Source organism: Solanum verrucosum, unplaced genomic scaffold, assembly GCF_900185275.1.
Source record: "Solanum verrucosum unplaced genomic scaffold, falcon-dt-bn FXZP01000001.1, whole genome shotgun sequence".
Classification (NCBI taxonomy): Eukaryota; Viridiplantae; Streptophyta; class Magnoliopsida; order Solanales; family Solanaceae; genus Solanum; species Solanum verrucosum.
This window is the reverse complement of record NW_026020283.1, coordinates 239119-252386: the sequence shown is the minus strand read 5'-3', so window position 1 is coordinate 252386 and position 13268 is coordinate 239119. Positions and strand designations below refer to the sequence as shown.

Here is a 13268-nt window from a genome sequence, read left to right as displayed (position 1 = left end):
GTGGTTCAACAAAACTGTATAGCTGTAACTTCCACTCATCTTCTCAGGATTGGCAGTGGCTGGAGATCCAAGTTTCAAAACTTTTGAAGCTGCAATCCCATATGTTGTTCGGAAGCTTCTCTCTGATAATTCTGTTGCATCGAGGAAAATTCTACATTCGGTACTTTACAGATTTATACATTTGGTCTCTACTCATACTGTAATTGACCTTAATGGTGTTCCCGTGACATATTAAAAATCATATTTAAAATGGTGTTCACCAAGCTTGTTCTGTTTACTGCTTTATCTAGTAGTTGACTTATAGATGAAATTTAGTTGACTTAATAATCTCATATCTAATTGCGGAAAATTAACTTTAGAGTCACTTAGGCATGATAGTAAATGTTTTTCTTACAGTGAAGTGGGTGAAGATTTATTTTTGAACCCTCATATTCCACTCCTTGATACTTTTATTGGAACCCGCTTCATGCTTATCTTATCTTAAGAATTTCTTCTCCTTGTTCTGTTGTACAAAATTTCTTCAATTTTTACTGATAGAGTGATAATGTTAATTAACAAATAGATGACTTTTAGACTTCTGGATCACCCTTTTCTTCAATGTTATCTCTATGTTTCCTATTCAGGTGGTATTAAACAGAAAGAAAGAATTTCAATGGCAAAAGCTAGCCCTTTTCCTAAGAGCGGCGGCTAATAGGTAACATGACCTTTGTTCATTGTACACTTGTTTTTTGTTTTTCTATTCAGTAGATTGAAAAGGCCTATGACAAAGTACCGAGGAATGTCCTCTGGAGGTGCTTGGAGGCTAAAGGTGTCCCGATGATTTATATTAGGGCGATAAAGGACATGTACGGTGGAGCCAAGACTCGGGTTAGAACGGTTGGAGGTGACTCGGAACATTTCCCAGTTGAGATGGGGCTGCACCAAGGATCAGTCCTTAGCCCATTTCTATTTGCTTTGGTGATGGACAAGTTGACGCGGTCTATTCAGGAGAGGGTCCCATGGTGTATGTTATTTGCGGATGACATAGTACTGATTGGTGAGACGCGGGACAGAGTTAATGCGAGGTTGGAGGTGTGGAGACAAACGCTGGAGTCCAAAGGGTTCAGGTTGAGTAGGACCAAAACAGAATATTTGGGGTGCAAATTCAGTGATGCGTTAGATGAGGCAGATGTGGATGTGAGACTTGCCACACAGATCATCCCCAAGAAAGAAAGTTTTAAGTATCTTGGGTCTGTAATCCAAGGGAGTGGCGACATCGATGATGATGTCACACATCGCATTGGGGTTGCTTGGATGAAATGGAGGCTTGCCTCTGGAGTCTTGTGTGATAAGAAAATTCCACCTAGACTTAAAGGTAAGTTTTACAGAGTGGTAGTTAGACCGGCCTTGTTGTATGGAGCGGAGTGTTGGCCAGTCAAGAACTCACATGTCCAGAAAATGCATGTTGCGGAGATGAGGATGTTGAGATGGATGTGTGGGTACACTAGGAGTGATAAGATTAGAAATGAAGTTATTCGGGAGAAGGTGGGAGTGGCCTCTGTGGTGGACAAGCTGAGGGAAGCGAGATTGAGATGGTTTGGACATGTGAAGAGACGGTGCGCAGACACCCCAGTGAGGAGGTGTGAGGGGCTGGTTGTAGATGGTACGCGGAGGGGTAGAGGTAGGCCTAAGAAGTATTGGGGAGAGGTGATTAGACAGGACTTGGCTCAGCTTCGCATTACCGAAGACATGACTCTAGATAGGAAGGAGTGGAGGTCGCGTATTAAGGTTGAAGGTTAGTAGGGCTAGCGTGTTGTCCTCCCTTGAGAGGGTATGGGTTGTTAGCGTTTGTAGTAGTCCTAGCCTTGCACTTACAGTTCCTGTCTGTGCTACCTATAGCCTTTTGTTGTTTACTGCGTTTCACTTATCGCATTGTTTTATGGATGTTACTGTCTCCTTTGTTGATTATATACTTTCTTTCTTATTGGATGTTTTGTTTTATACACTGTTTTCCTCGCCTTCTACTTGGATTTGATGTACTTGAGCTGAGGGTCTCTCGGAAACAGCCTCTCTACCTCTACGAGGTAGTGGCAAGGTCTGCGTACACTCTACCCTCCCCAGACCCCACCTAGTGGGATTTCACTGGGTGTGTTGTTGTTGTTATTCAGTAGATTTTTAAGTGAATGTTAATGTTGTTTCCTAGTGTGTTCTAAATGCTTCTCCTTTGACATCCTCTTCTGTTACTTTTGCATAAAGGAAGACAGACAAACTTTTCAATAGATATAGGAGATCAAAACTGCTCAGCTTTGCTGCCTGGCCTTCTCATTATCTTTTATAATGTCTTTCTACTTCGCTTTCTCAGTTCTTCGTATCATGTTTTTTTATGATGCTAGAGTGTCTTCTTTCTTTTTCTTCTTTAACTGCTTCCTCAAAGGATGTAAAAACTGTTATTTCATGTATCCAGTGGTGAAAGGCACTCTGTGTCATTGGGACTTGAGAGCAGTATTATGCGTTTGAGTGGATGGAAATATTTTAGCAGGAGAATAAGGAGGGTAGAGAAGGAAATGAGCTATTTCATCTTTTCCTTTCTTTCTCTGACGAGGAATGACAAGCTAGTGTATTGGTAATCTTTTCAAGAAGCCTGAGGAATGGGACACTGGACTAAAAGCAAATTAGTGTCCCTGAACTTTTACATCTTCCCAAGCAATATTAGGAGAAATGCACATTTTGTACAGCATTCAGTTAAAATTTGATGCATTCTCTATTCAGTGAGGAAGTCTGAAAGAATAGACTTGATGGGCCGGTTTGCTACTGCATTTGGTTGCATCTTTTAGCTTCTCTTTCAGACACAATGACAATTAGAAGCTTTTTCTCGTAGTACGTATTGGATGTTGACTGCTAATTTTTTCAGGAAAGGGTTGAACACTATCACTGCACCAAATCCCCAAGCATCTCTTGCTTATTTGAATACTATCATGGCACCAAATCCTCAAGCATCTCTTGCTTATTCTTCTGATGGAGCCTCTGGTGTATTTGATGTTGCAAACTTGGTGTTGAGAATACTACCATCTAAAGACGGTATTGTGCTCAGAAGATTGTTAATGACAGCAGTGAGTACCTTTGCCTGATTGCCTTTGACCTGATATTCTTTTACTGTTACTTAAAATATGGCAACCTGTTTCTTCTAAAAGAATCAAAGGTTTGCAAACTATGGGCCTTAAATGGGATCCGGAGAGGGACTGGGGGTTGGAAGTAGGTTCTTGCATTGAGCCATATGGTTTGTTTAATTATCTAAATTCAGAGATGGAAAAGTTGTTACCTTCTAAAAAAAAAAATCAGAGATGGAAAATTCCTTCTCATTATATGCCTTTGTGTCTTGAGGAGAATATTTGGAGGTAAAAGATTAAGTTGACCTAGTAATCTCTTTTTTACACTTGGAAAAACTAATCAATATATACATGCTAAGTTGCTCGGAGTCTTCACTTTCGGTGCCTCACCCATGTCAACACAACATGGGTGTGGGATCCGTAACGGATTTGCTCAACCAACTTTAGGTATTTTAACCAAAATCAATGGAGAAATTTGGGACAAATACAATAATTTCTGTAATCAAAATAAAAACTACTGTGAAATTGAAGAAAATGGAGTACCATGTATATTGAAATTTCTATGTCAATCCTTTTCCCTATATCATCTTCAAGGATTATTCTCTTGATCAATATTTTTTCCTCATAAAACCTTGTAAGTTTTCCACATGATATCTCATATAACTCAATTTTTAGATATTTGAATTATAATAGTTTTTACGGGATCCGTATCTACCAAAATTTTGACTTCTGGTTCCGGTGAACGAATAATCTCCGCACCCATATCCGTACTTGGATCGGTATCCCTGAATCTTAAAATTTAGATCATGAAGGACCTGACCTCTAGATCTGCATCCGTATTGGGCACCCGCACCCAAGTCCGAGCAACTTAGTATACTTATTGTGTCGCAACTTGATATCCATTTCTCTGTTGTAGGATGGTGCTTCCTTAGTTAGAGCATTTATTTCCAAGGAGGCAAAGTTCTTTCGTCAACACCTTTGCAGAATTGTTGCTGATATACTGTCCCAGTGGATATTTGAAGCACTTGGAAGTAATGTAATTAGCTCCCAAATGCAGCTAACTGGTGCGCCCAATGTAATGCTAGGATCGTCTTCTGCTGTATTCTCATGGGACTATGATTGCAATTCAACCCTCAGAGATCGCCGGCTTAAACTGATTCTATTCAAGGTGTTAGGTTCTGCAAGAAAAAGTCCGATACTGATGATGAGGTTTTTATGCTCTTCATGCCTGATATTTATCAAAGCATCAGCTGTGGCTTGTCATCGATTTTTGGTTTGTCCCTCTATGGCTTACCTGGATCGTGCATCACTTGCTCCACGGGAAGTTGTAGTTGGTGCATAAAGTTTGGGTTGGACCACAGGCAGTTGAGTTATTCAATACCCTCTTTTACAAGTTAGATTTTAGGAGATTGCAATAAATCACTCTTTCAGAAGCCATGAATACCAGAATCGAGTAGCCTAGCAAAGTGGATTTTGTTTACTTGCTTGAAGCTTAAATAGAAGTTAGCACTTGCAGCGCGCAACTCTTGATGTTATAGGAAATTGTATAGGACAGGTAGTTTTAAACTTGACATCTCCTTGTGCTTGTACATACTCATTCTTATCCTTGCTGGTTCGAAAAATTTGTACAGACGAAAACCAAGAAGTCTTCTTTTACTATATAAAAAATGAATGCTGCTTCTTGTATAATGTTAGGTTGAGGGTTCTTTTATGAAAAATACATAGTTCTGCATTCAGAGTCAGAGATGTTCATTTAGGGTCTGTTTGGAAATCACTGTGTCATTATTACTTCACCAAGGTATTACACAAAATAGTAATAAAATGACCTGTTTGTTGCTACAACAAAATTGAAGTGTAATTCTTAGGTGTCATGTTTGGTTGTACTTGTGTATAAAATTCAATTACAAAAAAAATACATAAAAGTCATTTTCTAATATGAACATATAATAAGTTTTTAAAGAATAAGAGATATTACAAATGAAAAAAAAGAGAGTAAAAATTATATAAATCTCATAGTGTTAAGAGCTAATTACATCATATTCCTATTTTTTTTTTTTTCAAATTACAAAAATTCCTTAAAATTGTAGGATCTCGGATATATCAAGAAACCTGTGGATACATAGCTCACGAATGTGGATAGAGATGTATTCAAGAGGAGATTTTTGTAAATGGTAGGGAATTATAGAGATTATGCTATCTTAATTGTGTATTTATGTAAAGAGTTTGAAAAGTTGTCTGGTAATTGAGAATTTAAAAGTATAATGGCTCTGGGGACTTACTAATTAGTTGATGAGAAACTATGTGATTTAATGTCCCTGAGAAGATGAATGATTTTATTATGACATATAAACAATATGAATGGGATGGAACAAGTACTAATGTCCCCTAGATCGATGAACATGTAGAAGATAGTATCCATGAAAAGGTTATTATAGTTAGATGTTGGATAACGACAATCTCTTGTGCCAAGATCCGCGCGCGACTTGTTATTATCTCCTGTTGATTGGACACTATCATGAGGTTAAAGTGTATATATATATATATAGTTGCCATGTGCGATGGCATTGTAGTTAAACAAGGATAATTAAGCAAAGGCTTAAGTCATATGTGGTCACTTAAAGTTGTCCGCATATTTCACTTGAACACCTCAACTGAGACTTGTGCATATTGAACACCTCTAGTACTTCAGATTGATACATATTTGACATTTTTTTAATAATCAGCCCCAACTATTAAGTGAGTGAGATACACTCTCGATGACATGGCACAATAACAAATTAAATTATGACATATGTCATGTGGGTCAAAAATATTATTAAAAAAATAAGATAAAGAAAAAATATATTTTGAGATTAAAAAATTATTATTATGTGAGCCCTTATACAACTCACCCACCCACCCACCATACACTCTTACCCTGCTGCCCATCAGAACCATCCATCCTATTATTTCTTGCTCTCTAATTTTCTTCTTCTTCTTTGGATTGAACAAGGTTGCTTATTGTGATTCAAAAATAAACATTGTTATACATTTCACCCACTCAAATTCTTTCCCTGCTACCCATCGAATTGCCGACCACCGTTGATGACATTTTTCTCTTTCTTTTTTTTTCCTTGTTCTTTAACTTAAATAAACATGGAAGTTTTAGATTCAAAAATATTTTTAAAAAAAAGAAATAAAATTTTGAGAGTAAAATAATGTTTCGTAGATTAATTCAGTCCTAGATTTAAAGAATAAAAAACACAACCAAGTCATCCTAAATCTGAAGAAAAAAGCACGACCAAGCTATTCTAGATCTGAAGAGAAAACAACGACTAAGCAGCGGCGTTAATGGCATAGATAATAGTGGCTGCTTAAATGAGGAGGAAGAGACGAATGTGCAGGCGGCGATAATGAAAAATCTGAAAAAATAAAATGATCGTGATGGTAAAGAAAGTGAAGTGCCTAGAGAAAAAAATGAAAGAAGAAGGGTGTATGATGGCGGCGGCGATGATGGCTGCCGGAGAAAGTAATGGTAACCAACCCAAGGAAGAAGAAAGAGACTTTTTTTTAAAAAAATTAGAAAATGTCTAATTATCTGTTTTCACGTGCTCAACAGCGGTGAATCACACTTAAAGTGCCATGTAGGCAAAAAGTGTTCAAGCGGTATCAATTCAAACTCGTAGAGGTGTTCAATAGGTACAAGTCTCTGTTGAGGTGTTCGAGTGAAATATGTGGACAACTTTAAGGGTCCGCAGATGACTTAAGCCTTAAGCAAATGATGTGCTTATGTAACTTGTTTGAGGGCCCAACCATTCATTCAGCTTGCTACAGGTCATACTTACTATATCTAACTTGTTTGAGGGGTTTCCATAATTAGGACCCAAAGGGCTCGAGTGAGTTTTGGGCAACAAACTGCCTCTACATTTTTTCTGACAGTTCAGAATGGCGGATCCAAGAGTTTAAGTTGAGTTATTTTTTTGATATAAAAGTATAAGTTGAGTGATTTTATTGATACAAAACAAAATTCAATGACTTTGTTAGATAAATTTTCAAAATTGAGTGATCTTTTGAGATATTAACTCGAGAGAAAACAATGAGAGTGAGATTTATTATACATCTTGGTACAAATATTTCACCAGAAAATGACTCCAATATATTATTATTGTTTACAACTCAATAAAGTGAACATCCACTACAACTGTTATCCAGATGTCTAGGGCTCACTGTTCACTTGGAACCATAAGGTTAAAAAACTATTTACAAGTTACAATGCAAATATTATTATTTTATCACTCCCAAATCTCTCTGCCCTTGGAATCTAACCCAAAATTGAACACATTATACAACAAAGTCACAGTATGTTGTGATAAGCTTCAGTGGCATCCACGCCCGCGCTATGGACCCTTCTATATACAACAGAAAAATAGCAAAAAACTACAGTTGCTATTCTGAATTATTTATGTACTGGTTAACTAAAATTATTCATCCCCTGATCCTGCACATCATAGAGGGGTCAGCTCCACTTACAAAAGACAAAAAAATATATACAACATTTAAGTACCTGATTGTTTTTCTTGTGAATAAGATGTTGTTGAAACACTTTTGATGCTTAATCCAGAATTCGCTCGAGAGTCACTTGACATTTCCTGCTCATAATGTATTACAACTTACTTTCTTTGTCACAAATCACTAGCAAGATATTCACACGCTACTAGATATATAGTTCATTTTCTAACTAGTATTAACAATAAGATATAGAAGAATTTATTGATTCACCAACTTGCCTGTGATGTAGATGCTTGGCTGTGGCTGGGGGAGGGGCAAGCACTTCCACCTATCACCAAGGGACCCATATTTTCTTCGGCCAATGCTCTCAATCGACTAAGCTCAGGTAAAACTATTTTGCCCAGGTCTGGCCGATCCTTCCGCCTCAGTTCTGCACATTGGAGTGCTAGCTTTGCAAAATTCAAGGTCTCTTCGATTGGCCAATCAGAAATCGAAGGATCTAGTATCTCTATAAGCTCTTCCCCCTTCTCAATGCATCGAGAAACATAATGAGTTATGCCCATTGCTTGCTTGGCTGTTATCAATTGCAGAAGAAGAATTCCTAAGGAATAAACATCTGATTTAACCCCAAGCATTCCTGTTTGTTGATACTCTGGATCAATATAGCAAAATGTGCCAGCTGCAGATGTCATCCGGTATTGTGTTACTTCTTCAGTAGTAGAAGGAGGGATAAGCCTTGATAGTCCAACATCACTAATCTTGGTTACAAAATTATGGTCAAGCAGAATGTTTCCAGGTTTGAGGTCACGGTGGACCAGAGGTTCTGGCTTGGTCTGGTGAAGAAACAGCAAGCCAGTGGCAATCTCCGCTGCAATACGAAATCTAAGCTGCCATGAGAGTGCTGATTTTTTATCTCCACGTCGCATGAGACGTTCCTCTAAGCTTCCATTTGCCATGTACTCATATATCAAACAACCATATTCTGGGCAAGCTCCAAGAAGTAGTACCATATTAGGATGCCTCATACGACTCAGGACTTCAACCTGCGTTAAATAGAAACAAAAGCGAAAATTACTTAATATACTTAACACTATCATTTCTTAGGCTTCCAGAAGATATGTCCTTGAAACTGCACTTTTTGTTTCATAAACATACATTAAGTTCAATATGCATACTGTACCTCTTGCTGAAATTGAGATCTTCCTTGTGCTGCATCTGGACGTAAGACCTTAACTGCTACTGGTGTGTGATCAAGATAACATTTGTAGACAGGACCATATCCTCCTTCTCCAACCTTGAGAGAATCAGAGAAAAATTGTGTTGCCTCTTCAATTTCTTCAATGTTGTACCTCCTATATCTAAAATCAACTTGACCTAAGTTCATCATTGCTTTCTCCCTCTCTTCTGCTTCTTTATGGGCTTGCATTTCAGCATCTACTCTTCTTTTTGATTCAAGTTCTGCAAGTCTTTGAGCTGCTTCAGCAGTTTCCATGGCAACCCTATATTTATCTCTCTCCTTCTCTGCTGTTACCTTTGCAGCTTCCTCTGCAAGCCGTGCCTCCTCCAGTCTCTTTTCTTCTTCCACCCGCCATAGATTGAGCTCCACTGACTACACATATAGCATATAAAAAAACTATCCTATCCCATTGATAAGTATGAGATGAGTTTTTTTCACCTTCTGTTTTGCTGTCAGTGCTTCTTTGCATGCTGTACTGTACAAGTCCATTGTCCTCTGAAGCTCCATCTTTAGCCTTCTCATTTCGGCCTCTCCATCGTCCTTTGAATTTTAAACAGTGATTATGCTTCTGTATGAGCTCCGTACATAATTAAAGAAAATAGATGGCTATGCATCATGCTTCCTAGGTTCAACTTACTATTCTCCTAGCTTGTTACTTTCAGTTCTCCGTATATAGCTCATAACGTGAATTAAGACTAATCAAGAAGGGTAACTGAGCAGTAAACCACAATATATTGTATATTGCAGTAAGGATACATTGGTTTTCGTCGATATCAAGTGTTTCCTGAAGAAGTTACTTGTGTATCATACGAAAAAGGTAAACTTACAGTCTCAAATGAGGATAATGAGAAGTCATTGAAAGAGCTGAGCTCACTCCCCCTAGCTCCCAAGCGCTCCGAGCCAAAGCTACTATCTGAACTTGTTGATATTTGTGAAATACGGCCAGAATCCATGCCATCATACATCAAGGAAGATGTACGATCAGTGCTTGGCCTACCAGAGCTGACGAATGATAAATCAGTATCCGCTTCAGAAAGGTCAGAAAAAATCCTTGAAGGGATGACTCTTCGTCTATCAAACGGTGACCTGCTTCCAAAACTTACTGGCTTTAGTGTCTATACATTATATATAATTCTCACCACATTCATTTTTTGATTTATTAAGCCGGACATGTTATTCTTTTGGAGCAAAATGTTCAAATAGGTGTAGCAATAGCAATAACAATAACAGGTCTTTAAACTTACCCAATTTTTCTGCTGTCATCAGTTACAAATGATCGTCGTTGAGACCTGTCACCGACTGATCCAACTGCACATGTAGTTACTTGACAAGGTAAGTTAAACAAAAATGTACTGATATTAAGAACAAAAGCAGGCAAAAAACATGGATGTCATACTATGGATGGCCCTGTTAGTTGCAGTAGGGGTAAAACCACCACCATGAACATGTTCTTCCAATTGCTGTATTTTCTTATAAAGAGGCGATGCCATAGGGGCCGGGCGAGAAGCATTTTTCACAGAAGAGATCTTTGACTTTGAGATGACATAAACAGTACAGAAATCTGGTGCTCCCTTTGATACACTGCTTGGTATATCTGTAACCTTCAACCGTCTGTCACAGATACTTGAGTTATGAGTCTTTATATCACATATATATCAAATGCAATATGGGACGCGATATTTCTGACTTCGCTACTGATGCACTAATTGGGAGTTGGTTAATGTTAAAAGATGTGACCTGATAAAGCCATGCCTAGATGCTCCAAGAACCAAATTTTGAATGGCAGCACTAGATAAATATTCTGTTAGTGCTTTTGGTACATCTGCATCTTCAAGTATAACATCCAAGCAACGAATCTGTTCAAAATAAAAAATAGATCATGAAGAAAAAAATTGATATTGTTGATGAAAATGTGATTGAAAAGAGTGCTTACATCTTTACGTGTACAAAAGCAATGGAAAGTAAGAAACAATTCTTTGGTTTGTTTCTCAAGGTTTTGGCCGTGTGGAGATAAATTTCCATCTACAACATGAACACCACCACAGTTTCCATCTGTATATTTTGATAACATCATTAGGAATTCAAATTGGATCATGTACACTAATGATCAACCAAGTATATTAAAGCAAAGATTATATATGAAATGAAATACCCATTGTCATGACAATGAGGGTATATATGTACTATTTGTTAGACAAACAAAATATACATGCATCATTTTTTAATGAGTGATATGTTTGTTCTAAATCACAAAGTTGAGTAATATATTTATCTCGGATCATGTTTGACCTTAAAAAATATGCTATTTATTATTGTTTCTAGGGATAAGGTACAAGTACCGCTAAACTATGACCGAAATCCCAGAGACACTCCTTAATTAAACTAAGGTCCTATTACCTCCGAACCCTTCTTTTTTTTTGTAATTTTGTACACCTTTTTGGCTTATGTGACATCCAAATATCTCCCACGCGCCTCAACTGTGTGGAGTCACGGAGTGTGTCACGTAAGCAAAAGGTGTACAAAATTACAACAAAAAAATGAGTTCGGGGTAATAGGACCTTAGTTTAGTTAAGGTGTGTCTTTGGGATTTCGGTCATAGTCTAGGGAATACTTGTGTCTTATCCCTTGTTTCTATTTTATGAGCCTCTCTAAAGTTACATTATTGTCTTGTCAAGCCAAATATTGGCGAAGTCATATATTTGTTTTATAAACATTTTCTTATTGTTTAAACTAAAAACCGAATCATTAAGGACCAAAAACGATAAACCGATAAAAAATATAAGCGTATTTATAGATTGAAAACCAATAAACCGAATCAATAATACATAAAATCAAATTCAACGATATACACACAAGAAGAGTTGATTTAAGGGAAACATTATATATAATGAAAGAGAGATGGGAAGCATACATTGTGAAGCAATAGGCTTGGTGACAACATGAATAAGAACAAGAGTTTGTCCTCTCTTAACCAAATTATCAATAGCCCATTTTATTGCATATTGGCTTCCTTTATCTTTATCAATAGCAAGTGCAACTACTCCTGTCCCATTTCCATTACCCTTTTTGCTTCCAGGGCTTCCCTTATTATTTGGGAGCCACATTTTATCCTTTTTCAATAATTTCAACTTACTAAACATTCATCATATGTCAAAGTTCCCTCTTTAATTCTTCTCTTTCCCTATACTTGGGATATATATTTTCAATTTATTTTTAAAAAAAATTCAAAGTGATAGTTTAGATGACTACAAGAAAATATTATGCAAACAACCACCGAATTGTTTGCTTAATATGAGAAGAATCGAAAATGTCTCCATTGTGTGTGTATCATTGTATGGTCACAATAACTAAACACTCTAAAATTATTTATAATAAAAAAAAATTCTTTTTTTTCCTTTCCCTCATTGTTTATTTTCATATTTCTTTCCTTCATTTATGGATTACTCAATTCTATGCCTATATTTTATAATTTATCTCTTCCTAATTTTATGCAAAATCCCAAAAAATCTTATTTTTACTAACACTCATATTTTTTTCCCTAAATATCCGACGTGTTTTTTTTTCTTACAAATTCGAAGTGTTTCAATGGAAAAAAAAAAAACATTTACATAGGAGTTCATGTAGCAAAATATATCGAGTTTGTTGTAACTTCATGCCAAAGCTTTTACAAACTTCTAAGCTTCCTTTCTTTAAGGTGCATATCTGGAGGGGTTTCGTGGGTTCACGCTACTGCATGTTCTCCTAGATCATATATATTAGTGTTATATTTCTTAAAAGATATTTAAATATAGATGTGTGAATCCACGTTCAAAATATCATATAATCATATGATGATGGTTGGGTGCACCTCAGTGGCGGAGCTACAATATACTCAGGGTGTTCAAGCGAACACCCTTCGTCGAAAAATTATAACGTACTATATATAAGTAAAATGATACGCTAAATGATTAAATAACATATTTGGACAGCCTTGAAACATTGAAGTGTTGTAGCCTAGTGATTTCTAGCGCACATTTAAAATTTAGGCTTTAGGTGGTCATGAGTTGGAATCTCACGTGTTGCAGCGTTTAAAGCCTTTTTTCCTTCTTCAAATTTGAAAAGAGCAAGCAGTTTTTTTTAGTACACTCACTGATCCAAAAAAAAAAAAATACTTGTGTAATTTTTTAACATTCTTTGTGAAATTTCTAGCTCCGTCACTGAAGTACCTCTAGGTGTGGACAAAAATTTAAATCTTATATCTATCTTGTTTTTGGAAAAAAAACTAAGTACACAAATATAGAGATTTAATAACCACTATATAACAATAGTTTTATTTTTCACCTACACAGCAATATCTTTTTTTCAAATATAGGAAATATATTTTTTTAAAAACAAAACAAAACATGAAGCATAGTAATAATGACCCACGATTTTCTCCCATTCTTTTATCTTCTACAATTTACTCAAATTGGTTATAT

General features: G+C 36.6%; 2 protein-coding genes across 2 annotated transcripts in view; one reads left to right on the top strand and one right to left on the bottom strand.

The window, feature by feature from the left end:
• Window positions 1-4714, top strand: part of LOC125834216 (uncharacterized) — a 47065-nt gene extending 42351 nt beyond the window's left edge. The window contains exons 13-16 of the mRNA XM_049513387.1: window positions 48-160; window positions 624-694; window positions 2891-3089; window positions 4003-4714. Coding sequence (XP_049369344.1) covers window positions 48-160; window positions 624-694; window positions 2891-3089; window positions 4003-4428 — 809 coding nt within the window. The 3' untranslated portion in view covers window positions 4429-4714. The remainder of the gene's footprint in view (window positions 1-47; window positions 161-623; window positions 695-2890; window positions 3090-4002) is intronic.
• A 2795-nt stretch (window positions 4715-7509) lies between these two features.
• LOC125834224 (U-box domain-containing protein 35-like) lies at window positions 7510-12019 on the bottom strand. The gene is made up of 11 exons (XM_049513396.1): window positions 11723-12019; window positions 10745-10863; window positions 10549-10667; window positions 10208-10422; window positions 10056-10119; window positions 9639-9897; window positions 9250-9351; window positions 8755-9183; window positions 7853-8617; window positions 7630-7714; window positions 7510-7563 (listed from the first exon to the last, which is right to left on the bottom strand). The coding sequence occupies exons 1-11, from the start codon at window positions 11949-11951 to the stop codon at window positions 7547-7549; spliced, it is 2403 nt and encodes an 800-aa protein (XP_049369353.1). The 5' UTR covers window positions 11952-12019; the 3' UTR covers window positions 7510-7546.
• Between the last annotated feature and the right edge of the window lie 1249 nt (window positions 12020-13268).